Source organism: Rhinolophus hipposideros (genome assembly GCF_964194185.1).
Source record: "Rhinolophus hipposideros genome assembly, chromosome: 3".
NCBI lineage: Eukaryota > Metazoa > Chordata > Mammalia > Chiroptera > Rhinolophidae > Rhinolophus > Rhinolophus hipposideros.
The window spans coordinates 73,947,710-73,964,900 of record NC_138049.1 but is presented as its reverse complement, the minus strand read 5'-3'; the positions used below and the strand labels follow the sequence as shown (position 1 = coordinate 73,964,900).

At 36.7% G+C, this 17,191-nt stretch overlaps 1 protein-coding gene across 1 annotated transcript in view; it reads left to right on the top strand.

Annotated features, from left to right (window-relative positions):
• The window catches only part of CD109 (CD109 molecule), a 114,213-nt gene that overhangs the window by 46,036 nt on the left and 50,986 nt on the right, over positions 1–17,191 (top strand). Inside the window, exons 6-7 of the mRNA XM_081044993.1 lie at positions 8,860–8,899; positions 11,556–11,640. Coding sequence (XP_080901119.1) covers positions 8,860–8,899; positions 11,556–11,640 — 125 coding nt within the window. The remainder of the gene's footprint in view (positions 1–8,859; positions 8,900–11,555; positions 11,641–17,191) is intronic.

Genomic DNA, 17,191 nt, shown 5'->3' with positions numbered 1-17,191 from the left:
AGTTTTTAAACAATAATATGACATAGTATTTTAGGAAGATCATAGCATGTAGGATGATTGAAGGGAGAGAAACTGAAGTCGGGAAGCCTACAAGGAGGTTCGTATCATTGTTTAACAAATGTATGCGTACCTTCTAGTTTAGGTTATAATACAGTCCAGTCTGTGATAGGGGCCGGTTTAGGAGAGCAGGAAAAACTAAAGAGGTATGGATGCATTCAAGAGACAATTTAAAAGAAGAATCGTTAGGTTTAGTGACTGATTGGATCATGATTGGGGCATAGGAGAAAAAGGAGTAAAAGGTGTTAAATTAATTAAATAAGGAGCCATTAGAGTGAATTGGTGATCTACATAAACAACCCAAAATCTAAGCAGATAAATGCCTCAGGGTTATGAAGTGAAAACACTAAGGACAACCAATCACAAATAGCCACCTGGGCTTTAAGCTTTAGCCAATCAATAATTTCCTGACTTTGCTTCAGTCTTCTCTATAGAAGTACTTCCCTGAGCTCTTGTCAGGTGAATGCTTCTGGTTTGGTGCTGCCTGATTCTAATTGAGTTTTGTTCAAATATACTGGTAAAATTTTTAATGTCCTTCAGTGTATCTTTTAACATTGGTGACTCTGGGATTTCAGTGTGGTCTTGGGGAGAATCACTGATTTACAAATTCTAAGGAGGTCAGAGCTGGAAGTTCAGTTTGGGGTAGAGAGATGAGTAGGTGGGGTTTGGAATGATCTGTCAGAAATCACTACATTCAGGAGCTAAGAAGAGTAGCCACCCAAAACCATAGAAAAAGAACAGCCAGGCTTGGGAAGAAAGAACGAAGAGAGAGTGGTCACAGAGCAGAGGGGAAGGGATTCAGAGAGAGTGGCCCAACTCAGGTGCTCAGAGGCCTCCATAGAATGAGGCCTGGGAGGTGGATAGGGGGTGTGATGGACAGGTAGCAGAGGCAAGTGACCAGTACTTACTGAGCACTCATCTGTGCCCGTGCAATGGTAGGCGTGGAATCCAGATAACAAGGGCAATAAAGAATATAGGTTGTTCCTAAGAAGGAGAGAATTAGTATAGTATCAAATGGGGCAGCAGAAAAATAACCATATAACTTCATTCACATTACATATTAAGTAAAACTTTTGTGGATCAGCTAGAACTCTAAACCATAACTGTTTCAGTGGGGAAATGTCTTAGGAGTCAGAAATGTGGATACTCTGTGTATCTCCAGCCTTTCTTAGCATGAACAATTGGCTGGTTTGGCGTGTCCAGTTATTTGTGTGTAACTGTGGAGTGAAACATGTACTACTGGACAGGTGCAATAAAAAAATCACATTATTCTTTTGCCATTTAGTCCTGTTCTTTGGGACCAATTCTTCCCTATTCCTTGGATGAAATGTAAGGCAAATCCCACTGTTTTTCTGGTTCTTCTTTGGTAATCAACGATACCATCATTTTTGGTTACATGTGCATTCACAAAACAGTTTACATTTGGTAACTAATATATCTAGTCTGAAAAAATTGTGTCCCCATCTCTCAGCTTGGGATTTCTCTGGCCTGACTGCCTGTTCCCCACTTATTAGGCTGTGTTGGACTCCCCCAGGATTGAATTGGGTGGAGGGAAGAGAGAGCAATGGTAAAAAATTCTTACACACACAAAAAAGAATTAGTCATGAATTGGCTGGTATTTGTCCTACAAAAATGGCAGTTTAATATGGGTCAGCCTAATACTGTTGTTATCTGGTATCAGAGCTCTCAAGGCCAGCAGGCATTTAAAACTAACACTTTTCCTTCTTTGAACTCTTTTGTGGGTTCTTTGGAGCACCTCTACAATTTCTGGGAGGTCTCACAGCCAATGTCTTTGGTGCTTTTGCATATGTCTTCTCCCTCTGGAAGCTCGCTCTTCAGCTCCTGGGCATCTACACTTCCACCTTCCATCTCCTGAGGTGACCTTACTCCTGAGGAGGCTGGTTTAGATCACAATAGAAGGCAGTCCCATGCTGGCTCTCTCTTTTCTGCATATCTAATTGAGGGAAAATGCTCAAGCTTTCTTTGCTCCTTGAAACTCAGCAGGTACAGGCCACCCCATTCAGCACACTCTCTTAAAGAGCTCAGCCATATATGCACTTGGCCAGTAGCAGTATTTGCTCTTTAGGTTATTCAGGCATGTCAAGTGCCTGTCCACTGACAACTTGAGGACACTCCCAGGGATATCCATCCAGCTGTTTGGATTGTCCTATTGATGCCCCTTTCCTAGACTTGAAATGAGGAGGAAGCAACTTCTACCTGATCCCTGGGGATGGGGTGTGTGGGACTCATAGTGCATCAAAAGCTTTCTCCTAAAATTCGTTTCTAGCTTACTTTCACCTTAACCCCTTTGGTTGAGAGTTGCAAAACCAGTTTTTGGAAACTTCCTTTGCAAGTCCTGTATGCTACTTTTACACCTCCATTTGGATAATTGGTATCTGTTGTCTTGGGGGACAGAGCCCAAACTGAGTCTGAAATAGTTCCATTTTAACATCCTGTTATATGTGGATATAAAATTTTTAGTCTCTTTCTTAATCTTTAAATAAAAATTAAATCGAGACAATGGAGATCAATGCTGAAGCAGACTTGGGAAACTGAAATGATCCTAAATATGCAAATAAAAATAGTCCCTCCTGTACCTTAGTTCTGTGTCTGGCATTTTTTTTTTTTTTTTTTTTTAACTCCAGAAGCAAAAGTTGAAAGAAGTTGACCTGGATTTTAGAAAACAGATATTTTAATGGTCATGTAGTGTGCCATGTTCCTTCAAGTTTGTTAAAAATAGAAATCCTTTCAAGAGTTGAATGGCTTCATGGTTAGAAGAGGGAAATTCTGTAACTGGAATAGACAGTTTTATAATTCATATGTCTCCAATTTGCACTCTAGTCAGTATATTTCCTAGGAGGGTAGTAAAAATAGTATTTTCTCTCTTTCTCTCTTCCTTTGATTAATTTCCATATACACACCCTCACAGTCAACTACTGACTCAGGGATAAGGGGATAAAGGAATTGCAGAGATTACTGAGAAAACATCCTGGTTCTTTTCCATTTCTGCTTTAGAACTTGTTTAGAAAATCTAATTGAATCAGGTTTACATCTAATACAAATAGAAAGTGAATATATGTGCTGAAGAGTAGGTTTTTTTTAAGGAAGTGCTTTCCTCATGGAATGGTGACCATATTGGGGAAAGAAGAGCTCAGAAAATGTTGATGAGTTATACATTTTCTTTCCTGGAAAGGTGTTTGCTTAGAAGACATGCTGCCCAAGTATTTATGCCTTCAGGTCAGTCTCTCTCTCCAGTTACTGGCAGAGTGAATGAGCACAATTTGTATTTGATGAGCTAGAATAAATAAAAACTTATTTTGAAGCAGATTGTTTCTTTGAAACTGAAGGAAAATTGTTTAGTAAATACAACTTCCTATAAAAGGCCTCAGGTTGATTTTGCTGCATGTTTTTAGTTAAGCTTAGTCAAATTTAATTTAGTTCAGCTATAATTAGCATAGACAAATTTGGAAATGAATTTTATTTTTCAGACTGGGATCACCAAACCCTGGCCTATAGGCCAAATCCACCCCAGCACCCATTTTTGTAAATAAAGTTTTATTGGAAGACAGTCTCATTTGTTTCTGTGTTGTCTCTGGCTGCTTTTGCACTCCAAGGCAGAGTTGAATACTTGTGACAGGGACCATATGACTTGTATGGGGAAGAGGAAACTTTCCTTTACCCTTCTAGGTTCTTTCCATTGGGCTAATAATCAATTCGACATGAGACAGATTAACAAGAGAAAATACCAATTTAATCACATGCATATGGGAACCCCATACACATGAGAGAGTCAGACAAAAAATTAAAATGAGGTATATATGGCATTATGAGCTAAGGATGAGGTAAGTTATCTTGGGGCTTCAGAGGGTCACTGCAGGATGATAAGAACAAATGTTCAGTATTTACTAGTTTATCCTGCCCTATAGATAGGTCATAAAAAGTTTTTTTCTGGTGATAACTCTTATTATGGGCAAGGCCCCAAGTTTAAATTCTTTAAGGGAGAGGTAAGAGTTTTTCATGAGCCTGCATAATTTATTTCTTGACTGCCTTCAGCTCAAAATAATTCACATGCCAAAGTGGCACATCCTGGGGAGGCATGTATCTGGACCCCTGGACTTGCGAAGCCTAAAATATTTGCTGTTTGGCCTTTTTTAAAGAAAGGTTGCAGGTCCTGTCTACACTCATAAAAGTACTCAGTATCAGTGTTTTTGTGGTTATATGTAGCTAAAATTGCTACTAGTTCTCTGGATTATTGTTAATTTTAAACATTTCAGTGTCTTCCACCATTCTTGATTATATGTTTTATAAATTTATTTCATAAAAATAACTAAACTCATTGTGAAAATTGTTATGGCCTGATTGCCTAATAGACAGTATGTTGAAAATTACAAAATCCATTTTTGCTTTTCAAACTCCTTGGACAGTAAAATAATTTATTTCTTGAATTGCATTTCACCACTTATAAACACCCTGGGAAAACCTCATCTGGTACAAAGCACACTGTCAGCACTCAGTTACAAAATGATTTTTTGATTTATTGGAAGAATTTAAATGGCAATGAAATAAGCACTTTCCTCTTGCTTTTTCTTCAGTTTTCCTTGATGGCTGACTTCTCCCACACATTGGCATTCATATTACTTCCAAATATAGGGCAGAGAATTGAGGTTATTCTGTGGGTCATATGACAGATGATCGTGCCTGTTCAGGGTGGTCTGATTCTGCTCATGAGAAGGTTATTTTAATTTCTTTCAGGAGGTACTGTATAACTGAGGCTAACCTGATGAACCCTGTAAGAACCAGCCTGGGGACAAGAATCAACTTGTTCATTCATTTATACATACATTCATTCAGCAAACATTGAAGGCATGCTGCATTAGGTGCTGTGCCTTCAGTGGTTTCATATTCTGTTACAGGAGATGGACACAAAGCAGATACTTATAATATGTTGTGTTAAGTAAAATGATTCAGTTATACACAGGATAATATGGGAGAGAACGGGTATCTAACAAAACATGGAAAGATACAATTAAGAAAGGGTGCCTGGTGGAGGCTAATACAGATAAAGAAGTCCAAGATGTTCTGTATGACATTCAGGCAAAGATATCTGGAAGGTGGATTTGAGTCAGAATCTCCAGGTTGAGGTATGGGCTAGAGATGACTATTTAGGAGTAGTTAGTTTAGAGCTGGCAGTTAAAACCATGAGAGTTGATGAGATCATTAAGGATCTGGAGATTGGAAAGAACAATGGGCTCAGAAAGAGCAATGGCCAACATTTCAGGATCAGAGAGAGGACCACTAAGAAAACAAGGAATAAATCAGAAAGACACTTAAGGAGTACCAAGAAGAGAGAAGACTTGAAAATATTTATAGAACGGGAGACAGTAAACAGATACGGAAAATTCGGGAGTTATTAGGGATGACTGGTAATGTAGGCGGTAGGGAGGGAGAATTCATTTCAAGTATTATCTATTGTAACTACTTATGTGTTAAACAAATAATTGCCTAAAACTTGGTTTCAAGGCTGTTTAAAGTAGGCCCAAACACCTCTTGGACAAAATCAAATGTACTAACATTCTCATCATAGGGGTACCACAAGGAGAAGAGAAAACCTATTTGAAGAAACAATGACTGAAAACTTCCCTAACCTAGTTAAGGAAATAGACATACAAGTTCAGGAAGTACAGAGAGTCCCAAACAGGATGAACCCAAAGAGGCCCACACCAAGACACATCATAATTAAAAGGCCAAAGGTTAAAGACAGATTCTTAAAAGCGGCAAGACAAAAGCAGTGAGTTACCCATAAGGGAGCTCCCATAAGACTGTCAGCTGATTTCTCAACAGAAACTTTGCAGAAGGTATTGGCGCAAAATATTCAAAGTAATGAAAATCAAGGACCTACAACTAAGATGACTCTACCCAGCAAAGCTATAATTTAGAATTGAAGGACAGATAAAGAGCTTCCTAAACAAGAAAAAGCTAACGGAGTTCATCACCACCAAAAAATAAGAAATGTTAAAGGGACTTCTTTAAGAAGACAAAAAAAGATTAAAATATGAATAATAAAATCACAATAGCTACATATCTATTAACAATTACTTTAAATGTAAATGAATTAAATGTTCCAATCAAAAGACATAGGGTGGCTGAATGGATAAGAAAACAAGACCCTAACATATGTTGCCTAAAAGAGAATCACTTCAGGTTGAAAAACACACAGAGACTGAAAGTAAAGGGATGGAAAAAGATATTTCATGAAACTGAAAACAAAACAAAACAAAACAAAAAAGCTGGGGTAGCAATACTTATACCAGACAAAATAGACTTTAAAACAAAAGCTATAACAGACAAAGAAGGACCCAGTAATCCCATTTCTGGGTATTTATCCAAAGAAAACCAAAATACTACTTCTATGAGACTTGTGCATCCATATGTTCATTACAGCATTATTTACAATAACCAAGATATGGAGGCAACCTGGATACTCATCAGTGGATGAATGGATAAAGAGAAAATGGTGCATATATACAATGGAATATTACTCAGCTATAAAAAAGAATGAAATCTTGCCATCTGCAACAACATGGATAGACCTAGAGAGTATTATGCTAAGCGAAGTAAGTCAGACAGAGAAACGCAAATACCATATGATTTCACATATGTGGAATCTAAAAAACAAAATAAAAGAACAAACAAAACAGAAAAAAACTCATAGATATAGAGAACAAATTGGTAGTTGCCAGATGGGAGGTAGGTTGGGGGGCAGGGTGAAAAAGGGGAAGGGATTAAAAAGTACAAATTGGTAATTGCAAAATAGTCATGGGGATATAAAACATAGGGAATGTAGTCAACAATATTGTAATAACTATATATGGTGTCAGATGGGTAGGTACTAGATTTATTGGGGTGGTCACTTTATAAGTTATATAAATGTCTAATCATTATACGTACATGTAAAACTGATATAATATTGCATGTCAACTGTAATTGGAAAATAAAAAAATATTGAAAAAAGAAAAGCCACCTTGAAAAAGAAAAGCCACCATGAAAAAAAAATAGTAGGCTCAAACAAATTAGTTGATTTCCTACATTTGTCAAAGCTAATAATTTTTATATAATCTAACATTTATTGAACACTTTTTGGTCTCAGGCACTCTGTTAGGTTGGTACTGCAAGGGATAAACTCTGAGGGATAAAAAAACGATCCATCAGGGACCTACCTGGCCCTCAAAGAACTTGCAGCAAGATAAGCCATATACCTAAATATTTATGATACAGGGTAAAATGACAAAGAAGGACTAACGTACATAGAGGTAGAGAGATTACATTTAGGTTGGGGATTTGAGGAAGCAGTAATATTTGAACTAAGTCTTGGCAGATGGGTAGAGATGGTACCCATCAAAGTCAAGCACGGGAGAGTCAGAGCAAAGTACAGTGCACGGAACTCCATGACATTGTCTTGTATTATTGCTTTTGATTCCATCTGTCTCCATCTCCAGATCGATCCTCTGTTGCTGAGGACTGTAATTTATCTTTATGGAGCCTCATATAGTGCTTTGCACATAGTACTAAGTTTTTGCTGTATGATTTAACTTGACAGACATCATCGTCAAATTGCTTATTTCATGCCTCACCTGTGCCGGCCATAGTAGTAAAGCACAAAGTAATTTAAAGACTAGAATTCTTATGTTTACCACTAAAATGGGTAATACAGGTAGATTACTTGCCTGATTTGATTTTTGAGGAGACAAATTTGAACTCATAAATGAATCAGATACATGTAATTTATAGCATTCCTATATATGACGTTAAAAGGGTTTAAGATAAAAGTCACATATGTGGAGATTCTTAAAGACTTTGATCAACACAGTTTCTTTGAGATCTACTTTAAATGACAGCTTTGAAGCCAAGTTTTAGATAACTATTATGTTAGCATATAAATAATTACATTTGTTTTATACTTTGAAATTAACTATATTCTCTTAGGATTAAAAAAATAACTTGGTCTTTAGATTAACCAAGGATGATTTTTTTTTTAAAGCTAATATTGTAGCTGCATCTGTGTGTTTTCTTTGGCAAACTTAGGGAATCAGAATTAGAATACAGATTTTATTAGTGGAATTAGCTGTTTTGAAATGGTTCTATTTAAAGTATTACCTATGATTTTAAATGGACAGATAAAAATATGAGGAGTTAGGGGAAACACTTATAATAGACCACATGTTTTTTGTTGATTTGGAAAATAATGAACAATATCTGTTAACATAGGGTAAAATGTATTGATTTAATTCCTAGAAATTAATTCCTAGAAAATAATTCCAGGAATTGGGAAAGTAGAGGATTTTGGTCCATCATGATTTTGTATCCTTGATTATTTATAAATATTTGAATTATGTGTAACTTTATTTATTTTCCATTGTTTTTTTGATAGTGATCTTCAAAACAAATTTGAAGTCCTTCCTGTTAGTTTACCTCATAAATTCCTGAATTATCTAGTTTAATCTAATTCTCACTTTATAAATGGTGGAAGTCAGATAAAGCAGTTAGTTTAAATAACCTACTGTGAATTATAGAATCATGCCACCTTTTTATGTTAGTGTATTAGCAAGAAAAACACATGAAATCTCACAGACTTCATGTTGTAGAAGACTAAAAATAAACTTCTGCAAATGAAAATAAATCATTAAATCATTATAAATGTAATCAAATTTTTTTTCTAATTTTTTTGGTGAGGTAAGTAAGCAAGCAAAATAATTAAATAGCTCATATGTTTTCTTGTCTTTTTTTTTTCTTCCTCCCAAATAGGACCAGACATATCATCAATTATTTCAAGTTTCAGAATATGGTAAGAGTTTTTCAATTTATTTTTAAGGAAAACACATTTATTACCTTCTACAGAGATAAGAGACATTTCCAAAAGATGTGTTATTTAAAATAAAAATCCCAGTGGAGGTAAAATCTTCATGTTTCTTATAGATGTAATAGTTTTTCCTTTGTAAAAATGAAAGTTATAAAAAGTCATTATAAAGAATAAAGGAGAGAATAGATCACCTATAGTCCCATTATGCTCATCTTTTTCTTATGCACAATTATTCTATTTTCTACTTTATTGTGATCATAACATATATGTTTAAAATTTTGTATGGTATTTTAAAAAAAAACATCCGTTGTTTCCCATAGTATTCATTTGGTAGGCATGGTAAAGACCATCTCACTTAGGTAAATCCTCTTCTTGCAGATGCTACATTTATAATATCACAGTTAGGAACACATAGATCAAAACAGTGTGACCCAACTATGTTGTTGGACAGAGAGGATGGAACAATGATGGTGAAAGCAAAGGAGTAGTTATCATTTGAATAGCTATTTTGAAGTTATACACAAGCTTTTTCATTTGATTTCTGTCACCTTTTGAGGTTGTGTCTCATTCAGGCTTTAGAAATCCTGGAAAATAGTTTGCTTACATCTTTGTGGCTCATGCTCCACGTATAACATACCGCATTATCACATGTAAGTCTCGTGATCAATTAGAACAGGGATCAGCAAAGTTTTCCCTATAAAGGGCCAGATGGCAATACAAGGTCTGACAATTAAGTTCACGAACTCATCCTAGAAAAAGTGCTACACACCTCATTGCTGAGTATCACTACGGTCACCTTCGAAGTACTCCCCTTGGGAAGCTACAAGGCTCTGTGGGCTATATGTCTATCATAACTACTCAGCTTTGCCATTGTAGCACAAAGCAGCTATGGACACTATGCAAGTGAATGTAGCTGTGATCCAATAACATTTTGTTTATGGACACAGAAATTTGAATTTCAGTAATTTTCACATATCATGAAATATTCTTCTTTTGACCTTTCCCAACCAATTAAAAATACAGAAACCACTCTTAGTTCATCCTGGTCATTGTTTATTGACTATTGATCTGGAACTCTGTTGTCCAGTTTGGGGGCCACTCACCACTGTTGAGCACTTGAAATGTGGCGAGTCCAAATGGAGATGTGCTCTAAGTGTGTAAAATACAAGATTTGGAAGGCTTAGTTCAAAAATAAGGAGGAAAAAAACTCATTAATTGTAATATTGTATGTTGATTACATGTTGCCATGATACTATTTTTGATACTTGGGGTTAAGTAAAATATTATAAAAATTAACTTCACCTACTTATTTTTACTTTTTAAAATGTGGCTACTAGAAATTTAAAATTATACCATGAGGATCACATTTTATTTCTTTTGGACAGACTTGATCTGGAAGAACAAATCAGAAATGGCTAAGGTTTTCATAGGCTATTTTTATTTTGCATAGAGGTGGTACTGGGTGGTGGTATGTTATTGAATAGGGTATAGTGGCAGTGGGGAATTGATTGCCAACCTCTGATGTTTGAGGAGGGGATATTTGAATTTCCTTGTTCTAAGGAAATTCTACCTCTCGGTGTCCCCTAACTTCTGTGTTGGTGGAGGGCATTAGAGGAAGGTCACACACAATAGACCCATGTAGCTTTTTGACTCTTCAATCCTAGACTGGTCCAGAGTGCAGGAGTGTCTTGGTATACCTAGGGTGTTCAGCCTGGTTTAGAGCTGGAGCTGCCCTATGTTGTTCACCCATTGGCCTTCATATTTCTCTTGTGTTAATTGAATAGTGAGATGCTTTTTTTATGAGACTGATCTGTTTCTTTGGTCAGTGAAGTTAGAGAAAAAAATTTCTGTAGACTGAAAGGAAACAAAAATTTTATACTCTGAGGAAGTGCTTTACATGAAATACTGATAAATTTTATATCTTAATTATGTAAAGCTGACCAAAGTAGGGGTTTCTAATTTTGGAATTACCTATCAGTACCTGACACACAAGAAAAATAAAATCATTATTTTGTAGCCATACCTTAGTTATTAACTAGAAATCCTACAACACAACTTTCTCCTGATAGCAATCCATTACATTAGACTATCACCAGATTGCCTTTGATTGTCTCAAAGGACAAGGAATCTCTATCTCTATGACTGCATATATGGCATCATGCAGAAGAAGGAGAATCTTGGGGCTTTAGGATGTGCTTTAGTAACCAAATTGGGTGAAGGTCCCAGGGAAGGGGCTAGAAGCAACTGTTTACCAAGTGATATGGAAGTATTTTAACAAGTAGTAAGGCCACACCAATGAGTGACAGCTGAATAAAAGCCTGGTCTTTTAGCACTCAGTCGGCTTTGCATTCAGGGTTCTGGACATGATGTAGATACGACCAAAGGGAAGCTTCCACTAACACAAGTGTCCATAGTAACTGGCCCCCACTCTCATTGTCTAGTCACCAGCCTCGTAGAAGTGTCTAATTTTGGGTGAAAGGTGCTTTTCATCTATGTGTTAATGTGTATTTGAATCATATTGAATCTAAGTTCAAATAGTACTATGAATTTCTTTAGAAAAATTCTATTTGTTATTTTGTTATGCTGAAAATGATAGTAAAACAGATTCTTTAAAATATTTGTCCTTGGTTTTTCTTTTCAGTATTACCAAAATTTGAAGTTGTCCTGCAGACACCATTATATTGTTCTTTAAATTCTAAGAGTTTAAATGGTACAGTCACAGCAAAGTAAGTATCATTTTTCTTTTCATGACTATAAACTGTTATAAAACTGTATGACAAACAGCTCATTATATACCCCAGAATATTAGCACAGTGTTCCGCCTATTAAAATACCTCAATGGGTAGGAAACAAATATCTGTAAAAAATAATTAAGTTGGGAACATGTCTTCCCAGGTCTTTGTACCCATCTTTCTGCTTCCAAGTCGATCCAGTTCTAAAATATTTTCCAAAGACTAGTTAGTGTCTTTCCAAGACTAATCAAGGGATTTGCATTATAGATTATGCCAGATTAAAAAAACGTTTTTTGTGTCTTTTTTTTTAATTCATTCAGCTGGCATGGATTGAGGTGATTTATCTCTTCTCAAATCCAGTTTTTTTCTCTGTCAGTAATGGAGGCTAAATCTTGGGGCAGGGATTTGGTTGTCTTATTACAATTAGTAGATGAGTAAATAATTCACCTTCGTTATCCATCATCCATTTCAGTATATGTACAGAGAGACTTCCAATACCCTGTCTAACAGATGTGTCGCGGCTCTCATGGTATTGATCCCCTGGCTTTGTTGCAGGAGGCTAGGCAATGCATTCCCCCAGAGAGGTCCCGAGAAGGGCCGCAACCAGTGGTTTCTTGGCAGCATGCAGGAAAGAATTTAAGCACAAGCAGAAATGAAAGTGAAGTAAGGATAAGTTTGTTTAAGCAGAGGAGAGGCAAGAAAAAGGCTACTCCATAGACAGAGTAGCCCTGTTCATGCTGGGGAAATGAAAAGTAAAGCAAGGGTAAGTTTATTCAAACAAAGGAAAAGGAAAAGGCAGGCTACTCCATAGACAGAGTAGCAGCACGCCCCCTGGGGTTTAAGCCTATTATCGGTGCCCCTTTAATTAGGGACTGTACCTTTAAATTTGTAGGAGGAATAGTCAATGATTTTCTGGGAAAGGATTTTCTGAGAAGGGCTCTGTTGACTGTTTTATGTCCTTTCATGTCCTTCTTTTAGCATGTTAATGTATTGTAATGAGCATATAATAAGTCTTAGGGTCACTGCTAGGTGAAATCTGTCGCCATGTTGGTTCTAGTTGGTTGCAGCCAGTCTTTGTGGTTTCCAGATATACTGTTCATCCTGCCTTGGGGCCTGGGGATAAATTTCAAGGACAAGTTTCAAAAAGGGCTGAGATTTCTTGTTCTGCAGCCAGCCCTGCCTTTCATCTTCTGCAGCCAGTTCTGCCTTTTATCTACCTCAGTTTGAACACCATAGCACTTGGTTTTGCTGAGGCAGAAAGCATCCTCCAAGTTCCAGACTAGCAGTTCTCAAAAGTACAGACTGGGGTTGCCCTCAAGTAATTCCAGGACGGATTTCTTGTAGCTTTTATTTTTGATGTGTCAATATCTGTGCTTTAATTTCTGAAATTTATTTAGTTTCAGAATTTATTTGTAATAGCTGATAAAAACTGGGCCTCATCTCACTGCTATCTCATCACCACGTTGCTCATCTGGTGAGGGTTTGTGGCAGTGGCAAGTGATGGGCCCTGAGTCTTCTTGTGGAAGCAGTCCACAGGCCAAAACGTTCTGAGGACTCCTGCTTTAGATTCTATCTGGCAAAAAAAATGTGTGAAACCCATGAGACACAAAAGCAAAAACATGTCTGTGATTTGTATATCAAGTTAGCTTTCTGCCTGTGGTCAACTAAGAGGTAGGAGTTTCTAATGTGAATGGATTTATGGTTTAGATAACACACAAATGCCTGCATTTTACATAATTATTATCTTGCCCTTGATCTTAGCTAAAGTTTAAGTATTTAGTCTGGCTTTTCTTTGAGTTCTTTGACTAATGTTTATAAAACATAGTGAGTGCAAATCCATACAACCATCAGTGTTTGCATGGATTAAATTGAGTGTGGATATCTTCTTTGCTTCTGGTTTTGGTCTTCACGGCTGTGCCAGACATTTAGTAGTCAGTTAAAACAGTGGTTCTTAAACTCTGGAAACTCTTCAGAAAATTTTATATACAATTTTACGGGGTGTGGATCCACTGAAGCAACACCACTGATACCCTCTTTCCCCTAGCCCAGTCAGAACCTTTGTAGTTTCATCTTGAGTCTCATTTGTTGGGGCTCTTTGGCTGAGAGTGATATAACAATTGTGATGGCCCTTTGCCATTTCTTTAGTGTTCACTGCATTGTATTCTCTTCATTTTCCTTAGTATATGTATCAGTCAAGGTTCCATCAGAGAAGTAGAACCAGTGGGAGATATACTGGGGGTGCTAAAAAAAATGTATACAAGTGGACACTTTGGTCAACGTTGCTCAAGCAGTAGTTCGTCAACATCAGAAGTGTCTGGACCCTGATGGTAACCACTTTGACCACCTCTTGTAATTGCAGAAGTGAAACGTCACTTTTATTCATCTTTTATTGTTGGTATATTGTTGAGTATTACAATTTTAATGCTGTTTTCCTTCCCTAAAATGTGTACACACTATTTTGGCACTCTCTGTATGGTAAGAGATTTGTTGCAAGGAATTGGCTTACAAAGGCTGGTAGGCTCGTCCAAAGTCTGTAGAGCAGGCTTTCAGCAAGAGGGAGCTGGAACTCTTAAGCATGGGCTCAAGTTGTCAAGATGCAGAATTTCTTTCTCTTTAGGGAAGTCTCAGCTCCGCTTTTAAGGTCTTTCAGCTGAGTGAATCAGGCCCACCCAGTTTATTATCCAGGATAATCTCCTTTGCTTAAAGTCAATTGATTATGGACTTTAGTCACAACTATAAAATACTTTCACCTCCACACCTAGATTAGTGTTTGAGTGACTGGGGACTTAGGAAGTTGACACACAGAAAGACCATCTCAGTATGTTTGCTTGTCTGTTGTGGATAGTGAGCCACCTTTTGCCATTTATAGTTCTCAGATCTGGCTAGTTCTGATAATCGTCCATTCTGAGTCTTCCTTCAATCTTCAGTTGCTGAGGCATGATGTCTGTGGATGTGGTAAAGGAAGGTAGGGTGTTTTTTAAGTCTACAAATTGACATAGTTCTATAACTACTGTGTCCCAGAAAAGATAGAAATGATGACAAAGATGATGATCTCGTGTGTGTCATATTGAAAGCGACATCTCTTCTCCCTTCAGAGGCTTGGGTCTTGGACACTGCCTCCTGTCAGGAGGACCTCGGTTCCACTTCCCCTATCACTTGTGTCTTGATTTCTTCCATTTTGTTCTTCAGTGGCATCATCACTATGCATTTAAACATTTCTGTCTTTAAAAGAAACAAACCCTCCCTTGACCTCCATGTCTTCTTCCAGCCACTGCCCTCATCTCTTCACAGCCCAGACAGACTTGCTTTTTCCACGCTTTCCATTCCATTCATTCTGCAGCTCCCTAAAATATGCCTTTCCTCCTCACCAGGCCATTGACATTGTTGTCCTCTCCCATTTCCTTTCCGTTTTTTTTTTTTTTTCCCTTTCCGTTTGAGACTCTTAAATATCTTCGGTCTATCTTTTAAAAGTTCTTGTTCCTCAGAACTCCATCTTTTGCTTTCTTCTTTCTTTTCACACCTGAATTTTCTTCTCCATGGGCAGGGCTTCTGCTACTGTTTGTAAGTTGATGACACCTAAATCCATATCTCTCATTCATATTTCTGTCTTGAGATTCAGATCCTCATGTATTGCTGCCCAATATACGCCTCCCATCGTATTATATATCCCACGGATACTTTAAACTAAGCATATCATCTTCCCCCAAACCTGATTCTTTTCCATGTTCCTATCTTGGTGGACTGAACCACCATCTATTTAGCTGCCCAAGTCAGGTGCCCTCTTCCCACTCCTTCAATCCTTGTATGCAATTAACATTCAATGTTAGTGATCCTGTCTCTTTAATATCTCTCAAATCCATCTTCATTGCCAAATCCATCTCTATTGCCCCTTCCTTGATTCAGGTCAACATCATCTTTCCTCAATTACTGTTGTAGTTTCTTAAAAGGTTTTCTGACTTCACTTTTACCCTTTCCAATCTTTTTTCTACGTTGTATCCAGAGTTCTTGTTCCTCCTCCTCCTCCTCTTCCTTCTCCTTCTCCTCCTTTATTTTCTTTTCTCCTTTTTATTTTTTTAATTTTTGGCTAATGTTGTGACTTTTTGCATGAAAAATTTCAGACCATTGCTTTGAGGATGAAGTTAAAATTTTAAAGTATGTCTTAGAAAATTCTTTTCTAGTTTCATGTATTTTGAAATATCTCACTGAGCCCCTTCTCTAACCTCCCAAATTCTATTCCCAAACTTTACATGTGCTTCTAAGAATGCAGAATGCTTTTTCTTGACCAATAGACTTTTATAAAGGTGATTTCAGGGCTTGGCTCCTTGCCCCTAACCCTTTATTCTTGTACCTCTCATAGTTCTAGTCACACATTGCTGCTCTTGACTAACCCACCTCTTTGCGGGGGGGCGGGGTGTCTGTCTCTGGTTTACTTCTGCACCTTTGGGCCTTGTGCTGTGCCAGCCATGGAACGGGCATCCAATAAATACTTATTGAAAGAACAGATGGATAAACTAAAGTTTTAGTTCCAAGCTGTATGTAGCTCAGCAAAGGCCTTCATTCTCAATCAAAAGCCTTCTATTTGGAATAAACCAAATTGAGTTGTATGGGGGATAGGTTTGGGCTTGTCACTGAATTAGGGGGTAGAGAGTAGGGCTTGAAATCCAGTTGTTCCTTGGATGTATTTTGAAAGATGAGTTATGTTGTCTTACCACTTAGATGGTTGTTATTAAGTTATAGAAATGATTTGAAAATATTTATTTCATAATAGCTATTATTTTATAATAGCTATTATATTAAAGAGTAACCTAAATTATTTATTATCCACTCATAATATCTATGAGTGGATAATAAATAATTTAGGTTACTCTTTTGCTAGTAGCAAAAGAGCATCTAATATAATATCTAATATAAATATCAGTATCTAATATAAAAGAGTATCTAATATAATATATCTAATATAATATCTATGAGTGGATAATAAATAATTTAGGTTACTCTTTTGCTAGTAGCCATCTGTTAGATCAAGGCATAGTCAGTGTGCAGAGCATTGCTGGAAATTACTCAAAGAAGGTTAACAGTCTCTTTAGTTTTGAAATCTTTAACTGAGAGGAATAAAAATCTGCATTTGTTTATTAGCTTTGATGTGCAGATCTGCTCACTATTCCCACCTTATTAAAATAAATAACCAGAGTGGCGTCTAAAGAATTACAAAGAAAATAACATAGTGTACATCTACTTACTTCCATAACTCCTGCGCACAGTAGAAATTTAAAAATATTATGTAATCTAAGGTTTATTAAAATGTATTTATTATTTGAAGAATTGATTCATTTGTATCCTGGAAATGACATAGAAAAAAGAAGGTGGGGAGAAACACGAATTATACTAATAGGTTCAATTTTTTAGGTACCATTGTATAAACTATAAACCAGCTATAGCTGGTTTTTTAAAATTAAATTTATTAGAGTGACAATGGTTAGTAAAATTATATAGGTTTCAAGGGTACAGTTCTACAATATGTCATCTATATGTCACATTGTGTGTT